The sequence below is a fragment of the Limanda limanda genome, chromosome 10, assembly GCF_963576545.1.
Source record: "Limanda limanda chromosome 10, fLimLim1.1, whole genome shotgun sequence".
In the NCBI taxonomy this organism is placed as follows: Eukaryota; Metazoa; Chordata; class Actinopteri; order Pleuronectiformes; family Pleuronectidae; genus Limanda; species Limanda limanda.
The window spans coordinates 23310761-23332799 of NC_083645.1; the positions used below are offsets into that span (position 1 = coordinate 23310761).

The following is a 22039-nucleotide window of genomic DNA, read 5'->3' on the forward strand; positions in this document are numbered from 1 at the left end:
CGGCGACGTGATGCATCACTGCCAAACACACAAAGCCTGCTCTGTCTGCCGCGGAAAAAAAAGGAAAAGGGTTAAAAAATAGAGAAAGCACCACAGAGTGAAGCTGTGGAGCAGATTTACCTTTCAGAAAAAAAGTCTGGGGTGATAACAAGCGTCCGAACGACAGCTCTGTGCCGCTGCATCCCCGACCAAAGTTAACCAGAGGTCCTAATGTCGAGCACCAGCGGCAGACACAAAGGTCTGAGCAGCGGGCGGGGGGGGCGGGCGGCGCAGCTAGCACAGCATGGCTAAATGGGGCAAGGTGATTTCCCATCTCCTCTCCACTGCCCTCCAGGCATCAGCCAATCACTGCCGGGGAAAAAAGTGGCGCCCGAGCCTGCGAGCCACGCAGCCGGGGCGAGTGGAAGGGCGAGAGAGAGAGAGGGAGCGGGAGTCTATCTGGGACCATGCATTATTCACACGCACCGCTACGGCACTAAGACCTCCACAAAGGGAAAGGCCTCGGGTTCCATCAGTGCCGACTTGTTTCCAATCTATTATTGATGGCAACACTACACCCTATACTTTTCCCTGATTTACTGGATTCTATCATTGTTTCTATAATAAAGGCTATTTCCAGTAAAGTCTCAGCAAATGAGTGGAATGTTTCCCAGCCCGGTGCCAGCGGGAGGCTTCTTGGCTTTAGTTTTTTAAAAAAAACAAAAAATCAACATCTAAATATGCACAATATTCTCCCGGTGTGCACAGTGGGAGCTTCCAGCGTGTGTGTGTGTGTGTGTGTGTGTGTGTGTGTGTGTGTGTGTGTGTGTCCTTAACACGCAGCCGAACCCGGGCGTGCACGTGCTGCTAATCATCAATCATGTCCAAAGGTAGGCTTCCATGCAAAATTAACTTCAGTGTGGAGACCTCCAGTTAGACCTAAGTGAAATAAATGAGCTCTCCAATTACCACATTATGATCACATGTAGCCGCCGTAAAAAGGAAAAAAGAAGAAGTGCCCTGACAAAAAAAAAATCCCCCATCAGCAGCTCCCAATTACCTAATGGTGACTGTATGCTAATGTTTGAAGCCATAAAGTCCCCACCCCAAAAAATGATTATTATTTCAAGCCAGTGCCCATTTACAGCCTGTGGTCATCCCTTCTTTTGGTTTGGTGTCTGGAGGGCAGAGGACGCAGACTGGACTCGGGCAACAGACACTGTGATTAGAGTCCTCGTGTGAATGTGTTTCATCTTCCAGTGTTTTTATTGCAGTTTTTTGTTTCCATTCAATGAACAAACAGTGTCTACAAAACTAGACACAAAACAAACACAAAACATACATGACAGCTCTTACATGAGGGATGAACATATGGCATGATACAAGAGGTGATGAATGTCGTTCAAGTCCACACCTTTTAATAGGGTGGAGGAAAGGTCTGGACCGATATAGTCCAAAAATGGGCGCCACACTGAACTGATCTACACTGTGATGTATGACGTTGGTAAGATATTCTAAAGGGATCAGTTCAAAAATTATTTTGCACCAACCACAGACAGAAGGGACCTTGTCACTGATCCACTGCAAAAGAATATTTTTCCTAGCTTCAAACGTTAAAGTATTATACAATCTTTTGTTGACTGCTGTTTTCAAACAGTCACTTGGGAGACCTAGAATCAGGGATATGAGGTCCATTCCTATATTAATATGAAAAATTATCTCTATTTCACTCATAACTTCAACCCAATGCCAAGAACTTTTTAAAGGAGTAATGCGATGAAGCGATGGGGTAAAGCTGGTCATCAGATATGAAATGATACACTATCAGTCTGTGTATTTATAGTCATTGCATTCCCCGCACACAAAAGCCAAATTATCCTTTATGTTTAGATTCCTATCGAAATATGTTAAGAAGGCGCCGGGCTCTTGAACCTCGGAGGCGGTTGCCGTGGATTTTCGTGGCGGTGTGTCGACATTATTACCGCGCCACACATCAAAGATTTCCCCCCCCGAATCTCTGCAGGAAACACAATCAATCTGCTCAGTATGCGCGGCTGTGACAGCGGGCCATCTCTCCCTTTGAGGATGTCGACTCATTTGACCGATGTGCAGTCGATCCCCCAGATTGTGGCTAATCATCATTACCAGCTGCTTAAACAATGACTTTCCTTCAGCCGGCGCGGCTTCCAGAGAGGACACCAGGGATCTGACAGTTTTTTTTTCCTACGGTGGCTTAACACTTGAGTCTGGATTTAAGGAATTACGGCCGACTTGGACACAACAACATGTGCCCACTCTGATCACCCGTCCAAGTCCTGGACCACGGCCGGGCTAACACTGTCAAATCTATCACTGGAATAACACTAAACCCAGGGGTGAGGAGAGGTGGTGGACTAGTGGCAGAAACTTGGACTATGGGCAGAAAAGGTCTCTGGTTCGTCTCTGGTTTGTCTCCACGGAGAAACAACAAAAAGATGAACCTGGATTGATCTGTCCAAAAATCCAAGAGGATTCTCCCTACCCTGTCTAGTGCCCCTGTCTAGTGCCCCTGAGCAAGGCACCTTACTCCCCCAACATCTGCTCCCCGGGCGCCGTACATGGCTGCTCACTGCAGAGGTTACAATTGCATGAGTGTGCTTGTGCATGTCTGTGCATGTGTTTGGGACAAATAAATGTATCTTAATCTGTATTTTCATATTTTTTTTAGAAAGGGGTTAAAGAAGGTGAAGGAATTTCATTTCTGCACATTTGCGGTAAAAGAATAAACGATGACGGCTAAAATGAATCCAAATTTGAAATGTGTATAATATAAAACAATAAAGAGGGAAATCATGACAGATGCAAAGAGGGCACTGGTTTAGGAATTCTCCAAAAACGGACAGCGGATTATGAAAAATGACTTCTTCCTCGCAGTGCTTAAAGGTTAGGTCTCTATTACACGGAGAGCAAAATGTCAGCGGTATCCCCTGAAAGAGTGGACTGTGATATTAATGGAGAGTCCAGGGAATGGGCTTCCCCTGACTGAGTTTCTCCTCTACCAGACACATTATTCATTGAGTTGTCAGCCAGCACCTGGTGCATGTAACACTAACATCTACAAACTAAATGATGGAGAGAATATGGCCCACCCTGATAGGCAGCCGGTGGCGGAGTCAATGTTGTCCGGCGAAGTATATTAGAGAGTAAATGCACCGCCGCTGCCAGATTATCTGAGAGCTCTTCGCCCCCACAACCGGAGTCGTCACTGAGGACGTATCAGCATAATGTTATATTTTCCGGCTGCTACTGTACTTTTCGCTCTGAGCTACCTCGGAGATTGTGAGGATGGGGGGGGGGAAGCTGAGCAGACCGGGCTGCATGCGCCTCTTTCAAGAAAAAAAGCTGATACACCAACTCGAATTACAACAGGAGACAAATTTCCTTTTATCTTCTGCAATCTAGAAAGCCGAGGATCTGACTTTCACCCCAAAATAAACAGGTTTATGAAAAATTAAAGAAGGAAACAAGTTATCCCTGGTTTGAGTCGGTGTACGTACCAATTTCATATTTATCCCTGACCGCAAACACCCTCATCGGATTCCTAAAAGCAATCATCCGAGAATTTTCCCATGTAATCTAAGCATGTAGCATCACTTCAGACATAAATGACAAAGAACGGTGTGTGCCGTGGAAATATGATCGAGCCAGACAGGATGACAAGATGATTTAATATGCTCCAGAGTCATCAGTCACGTAGCCGCCGCGTTATCTAAGATGCAAAATGGCTCCTGCGTGAGGCAGACGGTGGCGGTGGATTATATGTGAGTAATATTCGTCTGCCGCGGTAAATATATGGTGTCACGCAGCAGAGGGTGGAAGAAAAATTCTCTCTCAAGCCTTTTTAATGAAGTCCCAAATGTCGTCCTTTCAACTTCTTTCAAGAGCAAACTCGGAGAGAACTCCTCCAGAAGCCGGACCGGTCCCTCGGCGACTTGAAAACAAGAGGCTCCGGTGAGAAGAAGAGGACAACAGCACGAGCACAGACACGGAGACGAGCTCAAAGACGAGAACTAAACAGGTGGTTCGGACCCTTAGAGTCTATCTTTGTGATTGAGGACGTTTGATGAATCGCTCCGGCAGCTGGGAGCTCCGGTCGAGGGTCGGCTGAGAGCCTCCTTTGTCCTGGAAAACTAGTTAAATAAAAGAATACTTTCGCCGACCCCTTTGCCGAAAATTACTTTAATCATCCCCCTATTTTATAATTCATTTGAAATTACCCTTTACCACGACGTCTCGGCTAAAAAGGGGGGGCTAATAGAAAAAGCGATTTCACAGCAACACCATTATAGTGAAAAGTGTCAACGTAATTCTGTGTTTTTGGTAAGTGTAGCAGCGAGCGTCAGAGGCTCGGGCTTAAATTAGAGAGCACACATTTTTCTCTCAACAATGGCGCTGGGCAGAGAGGGGAGGAGGCAGGGGGGTGGGCGTCCAATTACTGGAGGACTGTGTGTCATCTCCACACATTCAGGCGTCTTCAGCGACGTATTAAATGTATGACAAGTACAAAAAACTGCACGGCGGTAACGGCTGAGAAACCAGGACCCGTTGAAGATCATTTGTTTTCACAGGGAAAACTCAATATTGTTTCACTGTGACCATTTGGACAAGTTGCTCTGTTGAGTCACTGTTTGCTGGCCGGTCACTTTCCGCCACATGAGGCCGGAGGGGATGAGCGCAGCAGCTGATCAAACTTTGCACAGTTCTGCTCTTTGTGGATGGAGACACAGCAAGTCGGTCAGAAAGAAGAAAAAGTTTGTAAGGAAAATGCAACGGCAACAAATGTCAACTCAGAAATAAGCAGAGGTCTCTTGTTGTCGCTTCTAAAATGTCAATGATTGATTTTTCAGTCATCTATAAAAACTAAATTGAATATACTTGGACATGGACTATTATATCAAAATGGGAACTTCTTATTTATTTTAAGTTTAAAGATTGATTTTTTGCTCCTGAGTGAAGATGTCGTTTTAAACTCTTCTTCATGAACAGAGAATCACTTTAAAACATTTTACAAATCTAAAGGGGGAACAATAAACCATTTCAAAGTGCTTTCCAAATTCACGAGGAAAAATCAATACATTCTTATATTGATGCTTTGTTATATTGTTACTAATGACAGTGTCCTTGGGCAAGATGCTGGAACCCGAATGGCCGCTCATAGATGTGGAATCCACTTCTTGGAATTCACTTTGGACAAAAGCGTCAGCTAAATGACTTGTAATGTTAAAATAACAGTGAAACATCAATGAGTATATTTTGAAAATAGTTTCTTATTGTTCAGGCACATCAAAAAAGCGTAACAAATATTAAACACAGCAAAGATTTTAGCTGGGGCCAGTGCCCCCCTGGCCCCACCCCTGGATCCACCCCTGCCAATGGATAGTGGTGCCCTTGGTTGCTGCAGCTTTTATCTGTTCAGTCTGTAAATGTCTTCCTTAAGTTTTTTAAGTTTTTAATGTACTGTATTATAGACGTGACGAATGAGGCTGAATCAGAATCAAGACAATAAGAAATTAATCAGAATTAGAACTCACAGTTTGCTGCGGCCGCCTCAAAACTTTGTTAACGATGTTATAAAAAGTTTTTTTTTGCCAGATCGATACTGTTTGGTGGAGCTCACTGTTCCATATAGTTGCTCAACTGTGAAGGTTAATGGAAGAGTAATGGATGAACAGCGGGTTTTTATAAAACATGGCGCTGCACTTGCTGTAGCTTGCTTAGTGTGAGTCCCTTATAGATGATTTTTGCAATATATTTTACACATTTATTATGCCTCTGCCAGAATCCAAAGTTAAAGCTGAACATTAGTAAAATATAAAAAGGTGAGAAATTGCATAACCAACTATAATGAAATGACATTCAGGGTAATATGTTTTTTGTTGTCGTTTCAGTTGGAAAAAAACATCTTTTGAGCCCGACAACAGTTGATATATCACCTTTGACGACAGATTGAGCGGACATATGTTCCAATGCCGTTTTTGCTCTGTTCACTTTGCAAAGCCATTCCTCAGAAAATCACCCAGCCTGCTCCCATCCTGTTGTGAATCCTCCCTCTCTCTCTTTCCGAGCCTCCAACCTTTTCCAGCTGCAATGCAAAGCTCCCGCCGACAGCTCCTCCGGGTAATGTAGAAAAAGACAATAGGTGGAAACTGCTCTAACCTATTTGCCAAATGGTCCGTCATCTAATGCCCCGGTGCTGCTCTATTGTCTAATACTACTGCCGAGGCCTCTAAAAGGATACTCTGGCCCTAATAAGATGAATGGGCCTTGACCCTGAAGCTGCTAAAAGCCAACCTGGCCAATTTATCTGAGTGACCTCTACTCTTGGCAGACACGGCCCTCACCTCTCGGAGAAGCCTATTGGGCCGGATCAATACAGCCGAGGAGAAAAAATCCAAAACGAGCAGCTTCTGGAAGTTTGCATTCAACACCTCTTCGCCTTGTTATGACCCCGGATTGAGCAATCATTTGCATAGGTGTAAAGTAACGAATTACGTTTACTCACGTTACTGTAATTTAGTAGTTTTTTTGTGTACTTTGTAATTTTTTGAGTAGTTTTTGAAGTGGGTAATTTTACTTTTACTTAAGTAGATTTTGACTGAAGTACTGTACTTCGCTACATTGGAAATTACATCCGTTACTGAGTAAAAAAAAAAACATAGTTCAAGGCGCAAGGCAATTCTCACTGCAGTGGTAGACAGTGTTGTGCGCGAGCCACACCTGCCAGTAGCGATCTTTTCAGTATTTTTCAGGAAGTGCCTTTTCAAAATAAAAATAAACCATTTCAGAATAAATGTATCAAAACTTTGATTTGATGTGCCTTTTGTTTGCAGGGTATGAATAAATAAACACGCAAAGTTAGCAATAATAAAACAAAATAAAAAAAACATTTATTTTAGTAATTGATACATATGAAGTACAGTTTAAGGTAAGGGGTAGTGATGGATTAAGTTTTCTCTAAAAAACAAGTTAAGTCTTGCATTCTCACTTTCCACCTTAAAACTATGAAATGAACTGAACTTGACATGTCCTCCCAAAAGTTCTTAAATGTTGTGTTGACAAATATGTTAAATGTTTAATGTTTGACATGTATAATGTCATTGCACTTATATTTGTAAAGATTCTCCTTTAATTAAAAATAACTGTTTTGGATTGGATTTATGACCCCTTGTCCTTTTTTGCACTGTATAAGAGCGGCCCCCATCAAGTTGTTGGAAGTAACTAAGTAACTTTTACTTAAAGTACATTTTAAATGAACTACTTTTTACTTTTACTTGAGTAGATTTTTAAATGGGTACTTTTACTTGTACTAAAGTAAAATTTCATCAAAGTAAAGGTACTTTTACTTGAGTACAATATTTCAGTACTTTTTACACCTCTGCTCATTTGCAAAGAGCAGGGATTTTCTGTTTGTTGTTTTTTTACTTTCTTTATGAAGTATAGTTATTACGTTCGAATGAAACATAATTCAACGTAATGCGGGTTTAAAGTGATTTTTATTTACAGTCGCGCTTTCCAAATCAGCTCTAATCCAATCGCGTATTCTCAAGTCGCAAATGGCCGATGTTAAGCAAGATGAGAAGGGTCGAACAAACCATGTCAGGCCCGGTACTGATTCATCTGTAATTTTATTATGAAAACCACAATCGTGGCTCTTCCAGGACCGGGACTGTAACATGGAGAAGTGCAATTTAAGGGGAAAATAAGATTTTGTCGACTGAATTAAGGATTCTGTTTCATGTTCTGTTTGTTGGTGTTGGGTTGTGTGCTCGAGCAAGATAAAAGGGGGCCGGATCATTCAGGTGGAGACACTGCACGGGGGTGGGGGGGCGAGACCCTTTTACACGACAGTCTGTTTTCTTTCTTTGAGCATGAATCAGTTTACATGGTATACAATATCAATCGTTGGCCTCAAATCTATATCTGCAAAGTGCTTAGGTTTGCATGGGTGATTAGATGAATTGAACGGAGAACAGTCTGTTACTTGAGCATCCCCCCCCCCTCAAAGGCCGGATACCTAATGCCTTCCCTCTGCCTCTGAAGTGACCACAGTTTCAGGATGCGTCGCTCCGGGCCCTCGGCCAGAAAGCTTTATGTATTCTGATACCATTCATTTTTAATCAGGACCAGAATACCCTTCCAAACCCTCTCGCGAGCCGCCTTTGGCTACAAGACTTCAATTTTGCTCTATTTTAATTGATTTGGCTCTTCTCCTGCTTGTCGACCGTGAGTTTTGATTGTTACTGTCCCTTCATAATCCGGGCGAGCGACGCCGCACCTCTCGTTCTCTTCCTCTTCTGTGTTTCCAGCTGCTCTCGTCGCAGAATTATGCAATTCCTCAAATACAGTGTGGCGACAGAAAAAAAAAGATTCTGCGTGTTCAGCACATTTTTCGCCCGGCTTTTCCATTTTGACGCGCCCCAGCTCGCGGAAGGGTTTCCTCACATGACTGCTGAGGAGAAAGGGACGTGAGAGCAGGGGAGTGAAGGGGGGGGGGGGGTGCTGGGTCTTCTTCTGTGGTATAATGAGTTTGACAATGAAAGTGACACGGCGTCCTCCCTGGACCTTGCCGTGTGCTCAATCATAACAATGGCTCACCATTTCCTCCTCTAGATACTGACCTTTCTCCCTTAAGGAAAGGAAGTGTGTGTAGGCGATGAAGTGCATGCAAGTGTGTGTGTGTGTGTGTGTGTGCGTGTGAGTGTGTGTGTGTTACTTCATTGTGCCATCACCCTCCTTCCAATCAGCCTTGAAGTCCTTCTACACACTGTCCTTTAGCAGGGGTCCTTATTTCCTGTTGTGGGAACACTGGTCTATTTTCTTGTGTTGTGTCAACTATTTTAAGCTCGGATAACACACTTAGAAATTTTGGGAGCAGCGGCAGGCTTAGGCTTAAATATATATATACAAATATATAAATATATATATTTAAAAACCCCGTCACCAAACCAGCTTACAAGGTGATGTGATGCTGTTGGACCAGTGAGACAAGCTGCCAAGATTTCATGCAAATATCAACCAGTGAGATTATTTTTGGGCCGTTTCCCTGAAAGTTCAGAGCCCAGAACGAAGGAGTGACAGAAGTGGGAGTGACGGGCGGAGAAGGGAAGAGCGTGAAGTGATGGTGCAGGGCGTCGAGGTGACTCCGCCTCCTGCCCTTCTCTCCGCCTCACGTCTTATCCGCAGCCTACTTACTGTATCTTCTGTGACGTGGGTATGTGTGTGTGTGTGTGTGTGTGTGTGTGTGTGTGTGTGTGTGTGTGTGTGTGTGTGTGTGTGTGTGTGTGTGTGTGTGTGTGTGTGTGTGTGTGTGTGGTTTCTACTTATCTACTTAAAGAAAACATTTAAAATAAATCTCAAAATATTGCGTCGATCAAACTCGTCCTAATGTTCCCTCAGAGTCTCTAGACCAGATTTTATACACATTTTCTTTTTGTAAAGCCACTTTTAATTGTTGTTTTATCTGCACGAACAAGATATAATAAAATAAAAGTCTGATCAATACACTGAACCACTTGAGAAAATGTTGTACTGTGACTCAAGATGTGAACTTTAGATGATAAAATATTTTATAATATTCTACTTAAATGGAAATTTCTTCACCTGAAAGTGTTCTTGGTATCGACCCATGAAGAGATGGAATAAAATGATTTCATAATCATGAAAAGAAATATTATATACATAAATATCTCCACATATATTTATGATTGTTATCATGTTGTCATCTTTCTTTAAACTAAAGAGCAGCTCTTACAAAATAAGGGTTTTAAATGATGAACAATTCATATTAAAGCTCCATTGGTTATTGTGCTTTCCATAATAATGGAAACATCTAATAGTGCTCGACCTCTGCGCTTTACTCATCTTTTATGTATGTTTGATTATCGTGAATATTTACGGTTTAATATAAAAAGAACCATGGAATGTTTGGGGGGGGTTTTTATGCCTTGAGTAATGTCTGCAGGACTTCCTCTTCCTCAGGCTGCATGCAATCTGAAAAAAAAAAAAGCCTGAGAGGCAAAACCCAGGATTCAAAATGTCTGTGACCCTCCCTGTCGCTGTCTATTTCAAAAATGTGACGGGCGGGGCAACATGCCCCCCCCCCCCCCCCCCCCACCGTGAACATTATTGAATTATTGCCTGCAAAGAAAAACTCGAGATGCAGCAGCTGGCGTTCAGGCTCCAGTTCTGTGCACGAGCCTCCGACTTCCACTCCCTTCACCTTATTAACTCGGGCAAAATATTCAGAATTATGTGAAACACTGAGAAATAAATGGAGAAGGAATCCCTTTGATTTGTGCCATTGTTCGAGCGGCATGAAACCCGCTCACATGACGAAAACTCCCTGAAATCCCGACTGAAGTCGAAGTCTTTTAATGAAACATTTATTCATGTGTATGAAAGACTCAAACCCATTTTCCCGCTGCCAGCGAAAAGATCCAGTGGTGTAATGTGAGGTTAAAACGTGCTCTTAATTGCTAAACGTCAAAAAGGAAATTAAAAGCGGCCTAACACAATTAAAACAATATATTTCTCTATACTTTCCTCTTTATACTTAATTAAAGTATCTGAGCGTGTTTAGATGAGTGGATTCGCTTCGGTTTCACCATCAATGAACTCTTTGCATTGCCTATTACCACCACAGCCTCGAATACCTGCCTCCACAATACCATGTTGTGGGTGAGTGGTTGTATTGTTTGTTGTTGTGTGCGTTAAACACAATTCTCAGCCTTTCCCTAGAACACAGCGGGTTTTTTTTTCAGCTCGTTGTCTTGCTCAAGGACACGTAGAAATACAATGAACAAAAAAGACCTGTTCTAAAGCCTCGGTATAGAGAAGACAAGGGGGGGGGGGGGGGGGGAAGAAGGGAGAACCGACAAGCAAGCGTGACACGAGATGATCCTACGAGTGCGGGCAAACAAAGCAGGGGGACGCTTTTACATTCAGATGAGACAACAAAAGAAGAATCACCTTGACTTACAACTTTTTGATTGCCGACATCCAACGCTAAAGAGCGCGAAAGGTCGAAGCCGCCGCGCCATGACAGCGGATAGAACAAATATTCCCGTGTTCCCAAAGATAGGGGGAGAGAGAGAGAGAGAGAGAGAGAGAGAGAGAGAGAGAGAGAGAGAGAGAGAGAGAGAGGAGAGAGAGAGGAGGAGATAGTAACGGGAGGAAGACGAGTCTCCAGGAGCCAGCAGCGCTCCAGGAAAAAATAAATATATTTACGCCGATATATGAAACGAAGACTGAGACTCTCTTTCCCTCGATCGTCCCGAACCTCTGTCTCTCTCTCCTCACTTAACATCTGCACTCTGTGATTGTGGTTTCAAACTGTAACACAACACGAGATGTAAAATGTTTTATTCACTTTTGCAGTTTAACATTTGTATTCGGTTTCCAGTGGTGGTGGGTTCAGAAAAAAAAAAAAAAAAGGAAATAACCCCACTGATGGTCCCTGATTGCCGAAGAGACACCAGACACACCTGTAATTACCGACAACACGACCGGGCCCACATGCTAATCCCGGTGTTTCTCGCATTGATATTCATAGAGTATGAAATGCCTTCCCCGACTATTTCCGTATTGCATTGGTAATACAATCACTCAATTAAGCCGTGTGATGAAATGAAATGAGCCATTTTCTCTCGAGGATGGTAAATAGTGGCCCTCATAATTGACAACTGCAGAGTGATTGCTAATCGTAATAACATGTCCTGCAATCTGGCAGCCTGCGCGTGATTAGACCCAGTCGAGGATACGTGTTGGTGTTGCCTGGCAAAAATTAAAAAAAAGCCGAGCGAAACTTAAGCCCGAGCCGGGAAATGTTGATACTTGACGTTTAGGTGACAGACAATAGACGCCGGACGGAGTAAATAGCTTTTTTACGATGCAGCTGCGTCTCTCGGAGATTAACCCAAATACTGGAAGCCTTCAGGCGATTGCTGCAGAGAAGTGATCCGCAGGAAGTACAGACATAAATCAGAAATTGTTTAAAAGTCAATTTTTGTATGAACAACAGAAAAGGAGCAGTTGGTAAAATATGAGAATTTCAGCTTTTTTCTGTTTTTATGTCAAACACCTTCAGGGTTTTGGACGGAGGCCGATCATCACGAGGTCCGATCACGTGTCATCGATCATTTTCCACAATTTTTAATAGACTTAATGATTAATGGATTCATTTAAAAAGGAAAACTAATAGGTAATTAAAACTGCAGCCCTCATTATGAATGAAAAAAAAAAATATCCAGTGCACCATATCCAAATTATAAAGTTGACGAAATACCTTCCATCAAGCTTGAATTATATTAATAATCGCACACAAGCAATCGTTTGAACATCTCTCTGTGCTTTTTACATCTATGTTGTCAGTGTTAACTCTCATCTTTGTATGAAAGGAACCTGGTAGCTTCAAGAAAATCTGTTTTTTGCCATATTAAGATGCAAATTTATACAGCGAGACACTCCAAAGTCTAATCAGATCATCCACTCTGCGGGGGGGCGGGGCCTCTGTGGTGTGGAGCAGAAACTTTCTTTTCCACCATGTGCTGCCGCCGTGTTAATGTGTTGACAGGAATTTGTCAGCACCCAAAGACGAATGGACGACTCCCCCGGGGAGTGGCCGGTGAGTCGCTCGCTCGGCTGAAGCTTCAAATGTCACCGACCTCAGAAACCAGGGCGCCGGCGTCCTCCGGGGCGTCACCAGGGCCGCACGGCGGAATAGAAATCCTCTCATGACACCGACGAGCCCGACACCTGCTCGCACCTTTGGCAACGTATTCCACGTTCCCCCCCCCCGGAGCACTAACAATGGGAGCACTTAAACTGGAGACGGCGCCAAGCGAGCACGGGAAGTGATGACAATAAATGGCGGCAGTGGAAGCGCGCCTCCTCTTTTTGACGAGACATGAAACACCCTCCCGCCTCCCGTTAGCAAATTATGAAAATGTTTTCTCAGCCCTGTTTGGAAAACATCACAGATGGCCGGGCCCTTTTGACCAAACGAGTGGGGGGGGGGGGGGAAACCCATTTCTGATGTTATTCATTCTTTTTTTGTGGTGTGCTTGTGCCATATTGAATTATGAAAGCGGCGAGGGAGGATTTCTGCCTGCGACGATCAATACGCTGATTCCACTGTCACAATACCAGGCGCAGATCTGAGACAGGAGTTTGACAGATGGCGTGCCACCTCCGTCAGCGTGACGTCCCGTGTGCGTGTGTGTGTGTGTGTGTGTGTGTGTGTGTGTGTGTGTGTGTGTGTAAACGTCTGTACTTTCGCTTGCTTTTTCATATCTTCCCGAGATAAAGTGTGAGGAAGCAAAGTGAGACTGTGTTCACGTGTATGTGCGTGTGAGGGCAGACGAGAGAGAGAGAGAGCGGCGCCGAGCGAGCGAGCGAGCGAACAGGAACACATGCACACGGCGACGCATGTTCGAGGGCGTCTGGTACGCTTTCATACTCCCACCCAAAAAGCCTTTGGTGCTCGCTGTGCTACAGCACACTCTGCTGTGACTCCTCCACTGATTTAATTAACCTTTTACTGGCACCGCTCACACAATGAATCTGCGAGCTATAAAATGGAGACCTCTCACTCGGACAAATTATTTTCTGATACATGTCCTCGTGGGCAGTGGCGGATTCCAACGTGCCGGTGAAGCGAACACGGCGCCGAAGCATCCAACACAGGCCAGGTTTTCCACCGGGGCGGGGAAAAACATCCATTTTTTATTTCTCCCTCCCCTCAGAAATGATTTAGGACGGAAGGTGCAGGCCGGAGCGAGTGATGCCTCCTCACAGAGGATGACAGGCGTTGCAGGAGAAGTCTCTCTCTCCCACCCGGAGGTCAGCGGGTGTCGAGCCTCTCCCACTAACAATAAACCCCATGTGTGACGGGTTCTACAGACGAGGGGAGCTGTCACGAGGTGCTGCAGTGCTGTAGCTGCAGCAGCTAACAAGTCAGCGTCGGGTTCTTCACACTCTATTAGGAATACAACTCAACTGGGCCATGCTATGTTTCTGCTCCGCACAGTCATTCATGTTTTATGAGGGGAATAATATTGATTCTGGAGTGAGCGCAGTCAACATTAGAAAAAAAGATCTTTCTCTGTTTCTCTTGTGTGTTCACCTTTATGCAGCAGCTATACATTGACCTACTTTATGAATATTTATACACAGGAACAACTGAGGCTAAACTGTAATCATTTAATATTAAAGCATTGAAGGGCTCTGCAGTAAAGTGATAGCAGGTAACTGCAGAAGGGCGACTAATCCACAGAGGGCTGTTGATTTTTATTTTAGTTTTTAAATCTGTTTTCTGTTCACGCTTGTTTTCAATGTTTGCTCCTCTCAGGCAGCACAGCAGCAACAAGGATCCCTTGAGTTAAACAATATTTTTGATTATAGGTATATTAAATTATGACAGTTTGACAAATATATATATTCCGTCTTTGTAAAAGTAGAATTTTACAAAAACAGTTCAAAGGGAATGGTTTCCAAAATAAAAAATAAAAAATATATGCACATATTTCAACTTTTCTTATGTACCCAGGGACATCAAGTGACCCATATTCTAACCCCATGCAAATCCAGTGTCTGCATATTTTTTAAATCATTTCCAGACCAAATAAAGCTTTTCTGCTCACCTTGAAAAAACCAATTTCGTATATTTTGTGTTTGAAAAGCAGTTTTTCTTCTATATGAGCTTTCAACCCGATACGAAATAAATTAAAAAAAAAGTTACTTTTATCAATTTAAATCACAACATACAGTTCAAGGCACTTCTCAAAAGGTCGAGATTTGACAACATTATAGAGAAAAGCTGCAATTCCCACAAAAATATCTCCTTTTAAAACTTAAAAACAAGCATTTGCATCCTTTCCATTCTGTGCAGTAATTTATAAGGATGCAAATCACAGTGTTTCATGTGTTGCACAGAATAAAGTCCCCATGGGGTTTACATATTCTGTTTTTGCAGCATCAAGCCCCTTAAAAATTAAAATATATACTGAATTATATATGTAATGATTTGATTTTCTGTACTAATCTCCAGCAGTTGAAAAAAAAACTGAAAAAAGGCAAAGCAAGACAATTTTATTTTATAAAGCCCCTTTCATGCACAGAGGCAGATTCACTGAGCTGCACAGGGACATTAAAAAGCAACACAGAGATAAAACTCAAAGAAAACTATTTAAAATCTGAAAGCTTAAAAAAAATGTCAAGCAAAGTCAAGGTTTAAAAAGAGTTTAAAACAAGAGGTGAAACAATTAAAAGGGTTTAAAGAAATAAAAAAGGAAGATTCCGTTTTTGAATCTAGCAATTAAAAAATAAAATAGCCGGAATAATGTAGAATCAAATAAAAATATAATAAATGGAGTATGACCTTGTAAAATTGCTTCGTTATATGCACTAAAAATTGAAATGTGACTGAAAGCTGCTCCTCCCTGTTTGGATTTGACCCTGAGCAGCTCCAGCAGACCACTCCCCCCATGTGACCTCAGAGGTGTCTCAAGGTCATACTGGACACGTCTGTGATGTTTTTGGGAGCAGCTCCATTAAAATATTTAAAAATGAGCTTTAAACACTTTAAAGTCAGTCCTGTGGCTCACTGGCAGCCAGCGAATAAGATTTAAGTCGTTTTACATTTGGTTAAAACTCTCGCAGCTGAATTTTCTTAGTCTTAAATGCCTGATTGTCTTTTTCCGGAAGCTCCTGTGTAAAGTCCTCTGTAGCAGTCGGAGACAAAGTTAAGAAATTTCCCGACGCACAACTGTTTAAAGCTCACTTTTGTTACACCTCGGCTGCTGAGTGCAAACATTTCTTTTTTTATCAGGGTGCCACTTACTGCGAGGTTACACTTCAAGTTCCAACACTTTACAGCTGCTGCATGTCACAGCGCTAATGTAACATGAGACGCTAAGTGAACATATGTGCTGTGAGTGTGTGTGTGTGTGTGCACGTGTGCGTGGGTGGGTGTGTTTGTGTTAAGCAAGCTATCACTGTCAGGTAAAGGCAATGAGTGTAAATTACTCCTGAGGAGAACCAGCGTGAATTGTGTTTTTTATTTATTTGTTAATATCAGCACACGTTTATTTATAAGGGATCTGATGAGTGGCTGATAAGAATGATATGTTAATACATAAGAAATGAGGCAATTCATGGGATTTTTTTAAAGAGGATATAGGGGTATGGTTTTCTAATCTTTACAGCCAACTATACTGTGCACTGCTCATGTAATCGATGCTGTGAACACACAGGACGCCGTCATCTATTGAGATACGCAGCGAAAGCTCAGGGTCACGTGGACGTTCTCACAACTGGGAAGCCAATAAAACCGACACTTTAATCAATCAATTTTGTTTTCAAGGGATTCTATCAGTGGCAAGGGATTATCTTAAGTGCAAAATCAATGCAAGCCGCTCAACTATATTTCTTCTTTCCCTTTTTTACCACTTTTTTTACAGCTTTGCGTTGTAAGAATCTACTGTGATCCTCTAACCCTAATAATAATAATAATAATACTATTAAATAATATGTGAAAGGCCACTGCAATCGAATTTGGGGATTGTTTTTTTAAATATATATAATTATTAGATACAAAAGAAGTAAAAATGTGGATATTAACATTTTTTAAAAAGGTGCCATGATCCCCGAGCTCTTTCCCCGGGATCACGGAGGTTGACCCTGGCAGATGCCGCTCTGCGAGTGCGCTGAGGCTTTGGTACTTGTCTGTGTCGAACACTGCAGAACAGAGCGAATTAGAATGAAATATTGAGTTCATTTATGAATAAGTGGGGCTGAACGGCCCCTTGTCGCAGCTTCTGCATGCATATTCAGTTGATGGAAACCTTCGGATGGGCCATTTCTCTTTGCTGCTTCATTAAATAGTGAAAGTCAAAAGTGCAATGCCTCCTGACGAAAAAAAAAAAAAAAAGCCCTAGATCTATGAAGATGGAACAGACGCTGGGGTTTTTCTTTGCTCCGGCTGAAAATCCGAATGATGAAAAGAACTTAAGCTTTTGAATTCAGGGTTAGAATTCCCATTGTTCTCTTCTGCAGCAGAGCAGTTTCATCAGCGTGTTTGAATGTTGTGCATTAAAAGAACAGAGCCACACTGATGTAAACATATGAGTCATTAGGGGTTTATTTATAAAACACTAAAAAGCATGGAAACTGGTCCAGCAGGTCTTGTTTATTTTCTCTATAATGACGTAAGAGAAATTCTCGTTGGTTTACGTTGCATTAATAACGGCCAATCAGCAGCGGCTCCTGGAGATGAGCCCAAGACAAACTGCAGAGATGGTATGTGTGTGTGTGTGTGTGTGTGTGTGTGTGTGTGTGTGTGTGTGTGTGTGTCTCTGTGTGTGTGTGTGCTGGAGAACAGGTGACCCACTGAAAGCAGACTCCCGGCATTGTCTCGCAGAATGAGGCAGCGGCCGGTGATTCGGTTTCATGCCTGGCATGTTCCCCAACAAATGTGCCTGGGGCCGGGGCACTAAGGAGGCGGGGGTTATGTTCACCGGCACCTCTGTGGTTAGGCTCCGGCTTTTAGTGACTCATAAATGTATACAGTGTACCGGACTAAAGCAAAAGGCCAGACGCTGGAGTAAATACCATACTCTTGGATTCTGATGGCATTTTGAAAAAGTAAAAGACGTACTCAGCTCCCCTCCTCCTCCTCCTCCGCCGCCGCCGCCCAGAGACGAGCTCCCTGTGATGAATTCTGCCATTAAGAAAATGACTTGTCTCAAATGTCAGAATGAAGCCAATGGTTTCAGGATGAGAATTGATGGCACACGAACACAAGACATTTTTACTTTTTGGGCCCTGTCCTTAATGTTCTTGCCAGGAAAGTGTGATCAACCCTAATTATTCTAACTGCCTGCCACTCTGAGATCATCAGTTCCTTAAAATAATTAGAGCTCGGCGTCGCATGAGGACGAGCGAGCGCTGGACGTGCGGTGAGTGATGCACAATGTCAGGAGCACTCAACGTCACAGAGGAGATTTTAAAAGCTTTACACTGAAACATATCAAGCTGAGAGGGAACAAAAAAAATCCATGAAGGGCGAAAACTGATTGAAAGGATGCATTTAATTAAAAATAAAGAAAAAGACACATACTGATGAGAAGCAGCACTGGAAACCATTTTAAAAGCAAAGTAGAAGACGTGTGAATCATTTTTTTTAACCAAACTGCAAACTGGCCTTTCAGAGAGTCGTGGTAAAATAAACAAGGGAGCACAGAGCAACAAAGCAGGTTCAGAGCGGTCCTCTGCTCATTGCCTCCGCTCGAGGGAACAAAGATTTGCCCTTTTCAACAGAAAAACCTCCATCCTTCCATCTCAGGTTTCCAGCGCGATCAAATTTGCACTTCAAACCATTGTACCCATTTAATCAGCCATTGTGCCTGTCCAGTCAACCACTGAAGAATTTCCAGGCATAATCTCACACAAAGCTATCTTTGACTATGCGCTAGCCCGTGGGGGAAACTTTATCAAACTCCTCGGCTTCCTGCGGAGAGACGGACCAGGTGACCAGCAACCGCTCAATCGCGAGGCCCGATTCTTCCTCTCATGCGGCGAGGACTCGCGCCTTTGATCCAAAGAGAGGCAGCTGCAAAACGCCTCTCCAGATACCAGCCCCGGCCAATCGCCGCTCGCACTCTCCCTCCACCAATCAGGGAGCCCTCGTCTCCAGCAGCCAACCCATAATCCAACCTACTGCTGCTCTTTCCCCACATAGTGATTTTCTCTCTCCCCCCCCTTTGAAAAGCAATGAAAGCATGAGCCGCAAATAACTGAGCTTTTCAAGGCTCCAACCGAAAGAGAACGTGTGCCCTACTCACCCATCTCATTGTCCGATTTATTGTCCATTTCCGTGTCAGTGAGCGTCAGCGCCGAGTTCGAGCGGCTGGAGAGGCACGAGTTCTGCCCAGACTTGGCCCCCGTTCCCCAAAGAGTCATGGTACGTTCCGGTGATACAGGTTCATGGTTTTCGGTGGCGACGGGACCCCGGGAGTAGCTGCTGAGCGGGTGGGAGAGGCCCGTCTCGGGGCAGAGCGCCAGGCCTCGGCGAGCGGACGGCTCACAGATCCCGAGTTGCCTCAGCGAAAATGTCTGCCCTGTGAATGACAGCAGTTGTAAAGTTAACAAACCAAGCAACAACGCGGTTAATGGCCGGGAGCCGGGGCGGGACAAAAAACACTTAACCCCATGAGCGGATGGGTGGGGGGGGAAGGAGGAGGAGGAGGGTTGTTAATTTAAAGCCATTACAGCATCCTCCCAATCTGCTTAACACTCATCAAGTCATCAGGACCCAGAAAAGGCTTTTTCTTTAACTCACATCACGGAGCAGCTTTTAAATAACAAACTAACCTCTTAACATCACTCAGGTTGACGAGACGTTTCATCCAAACACATGAAATATGGGAGAGAAATATTGTCCTCTGTTTATTATTTTTAGTTTTTAGAAACCAACCCTGTTTCCCAAATACATCATTACCATAATTTTGTTTTCTCTTTGATTGTTCAGGCTCATTACTTAAGGCTCTGGTGTTGACTGGGCACAGAAGTAATAACCTCCCATGTCTTCAAAGACACTGTCGCAAAAAAAATAACATTTATTTATTTTATTTCGGAGAAAGAACACAGGCGTTCCGCCAATAAACAAAAATATCCTGAGTTAACCTCATTAAAAAGTCCCTGAATTAAAAAGTATATTCGTAATGTTTCAGTGAATTCATATACTCGTAAACTACTTTAAGATCAATAGCAGACTTTTATAGTGCATATGACATATAAACTTAATTAACTGCATGATATCATGTGTGGAATGTTCTTTTTGACTGAGTGTAATATAAGAGAACATCCCTGCACTAAAGGTTACTTATATTTAACTCTAATGCACCAACCAGGAGAAGCACTCTGAATTTTATTATATTTTTTACAATACAATGACAATAAAGTCAGTTTATTCAATTCTATTCTAGGTACAACTCAAATTACATTGGCTACTCATATCTTTAATCTAAATCTTTGAAATGTTAATACCACAACAAAATTGGAAATCATACAATATTATTAATACAATATATTCAATGGTTCACAGTGTTATTATTATAAATTATATGAATATTAGCAGTTAACATTGGTCTAAATAGTTATTGATCAATACTTTTAAAATCTTAAGGTCACACATGTCAACTCTGGAAAAACACGATGGAACAAAATATGTTCAATTTAATTTCATTTAATTTAGTTTAATTTTAAATTGAAAGTTCAAGCATTTTATACTTTTGTTACCTTGAAATTAATGTTTTTATTTTTGTTTTATAAAAAATATATAAATATATATATATTAATATGTGTGTCTGTGTGTGTGTGTGTGTGTGTGTGTGTATGTGTGTGTGTGTGTGTGGTGTGTGTGTGTGTATTTTCAAGATTTGAACCAAATCTGGAAATAAAATAAATAAATAAAAATGTCTAATTATGTTTAAATGCTACAGTTAATAGACCTGTTTACACTTAAATCCATAAAATTTTAAATAACCAGATATAGATGTATTTCCATATGTCACTCAAACACACACCCACACACACACACAAACATACCAACACACACACACACACACACACACACACACACACACACTTGGAGAGGATATAACACCTTCATCAATCCACACATAGATGCTTGCTCTTGTTCCTCCCCCACATGGATCACATTAACATCTGACATCTACTGTGATGATGTAAGAAACCGTCGTTACGATTTAAATTTGAAAGAGGAAATAAAGAGAAAAGCTGCATTCTTCCAACAACGTCATCATTATCCCATTAATTCTAAAATGGGCACCAATTAGCAGCAAGGAAATGTAAGGGAGTAATGGATAGATTTTCTAATTGCAATCTTATGAGCCAGAGGAGTGCCATAAAACAGAACAAACTGCTCAAACTTTTTAATTACAGAAATCAGAGCACTTTCCTGCAGCCAATTTAAGCAGCGAGTTATTTACCGAGCTTCTCCTCCTATTATTCTCCCAGCGTCCAGCAGGGTCTATACTTTATGGCCCAAGTCCACCCAACTGGATCACACCCAACGTGACGTTTGTGGGAAATGAAACAAAGCTGTGCCTTTGTTTGACATAATTTAATTGTGTTTACCGCTGTCCCAACTAACTGGGTCTCATTCTGTTGTGTTACGTTGTTTTTGTTCCACCCCCCCACAGAGTAAGGAGGAGATAAAACTAAGGATTCTGCAAACACAGACAAGAAAGTCCTCAGATCTATTTGTGTTCACTGATGACGTTTCTCAGGTTTTGTGTTTGTCGTGCTAAAGTCGTACAATCACAGATTTGTAGCCGAATGTTTCCTCTTCGCAATTTTGGAAAATACGACAATTAAGCTAACATGAGGATATTTCTAGAAATCAGACATTTTTAGTTTAAATCGACAGGCAATCAAACTAATACTCTGATAACAAAATGCCTCAGAGTAAAAACACAACTCTACTGCATCAGTGTCTCAGTCAATAACCATCCCACTCAGCTTAAACATGGAGATTCATCTAGCAAAACACAGGAATGTGAAGAGGAGTAACCCTTTGCCCTTGGCTGACCTGGCCTGCTGTACTCCACGCTCTCCTTGTGGACCATCTCCTTGACTCTGCCTCCGAACAGCATTCGCGTGGGGTCATGGTCGAAGGCCTGGAGCGTCTCGCTGGAGCTGTAGGATTTCTGAGTGGGCACGCGGCAGGCTCCCTCCTCCCGGTCGGAAGAGGAGGCGGTGTAGCGGCGCTCCCGGTCCTGGTCTCTCACGCACTCGCGCTCCCGGTCTCTCTGGCTCTTGGACAGCGAGCAGAAAGGCCGCTGCTCCCTCACCCGTTCCATGCTGCCTGCATGCTGGGTGTCCACCTCCCTCCCCTTGGACGCCGGTGCTCCCCTCAGACACTCGCCACTGGATTATTTCTCTCTCTTTCAACCCCTCCTCCTCCTTCTTCTCCTCCTCTCCTGGTTGGGATGCTCGCCCC

The 22039-nt window shown here is 42.9% G+C and overlaps 1 protein-coding gene across 7 annotated transcripts in view; it reads right to left on the reverse strand.

Moving 5' to 3' along the window:
* Positions 1–21707, reverse strand: part of si:dkey-237h12.3 (teneurin-3) — a 151963-nt gene extending 130256 nt beyond the window's left edge. For 2 of the 7 annotated variants that reach the window (XM_061079498.1, XM_061079496.1), the window contains exons 1-3: positions 21629–21707; positions 18854–19133; positions 1641–1649 (exon numbers count right to left, since the gene is read on the reverse strand). In XM_061079498.1, the coding sequence (XP_060935481.1) occupies positions 1641–1649; positions 18854–19133; positions 21629–21692 (353 nt within the window). In that variant the 5' untranslated portion in view covers positions 21693–21707. Of the gene's footprint in view, positions 1–1640; positions 1650–18853; positions 19134–21610 lie in introns of all 7 variants that reach the window. The other 5 variants (XM_061079495.1, XM_061079494.1, XM_061079500.1 and 2 more) reach the window with 3 other exon arrangements.
* Between the last annotated feature and the right edge of the window lie 332 nt (positions 21708–22039).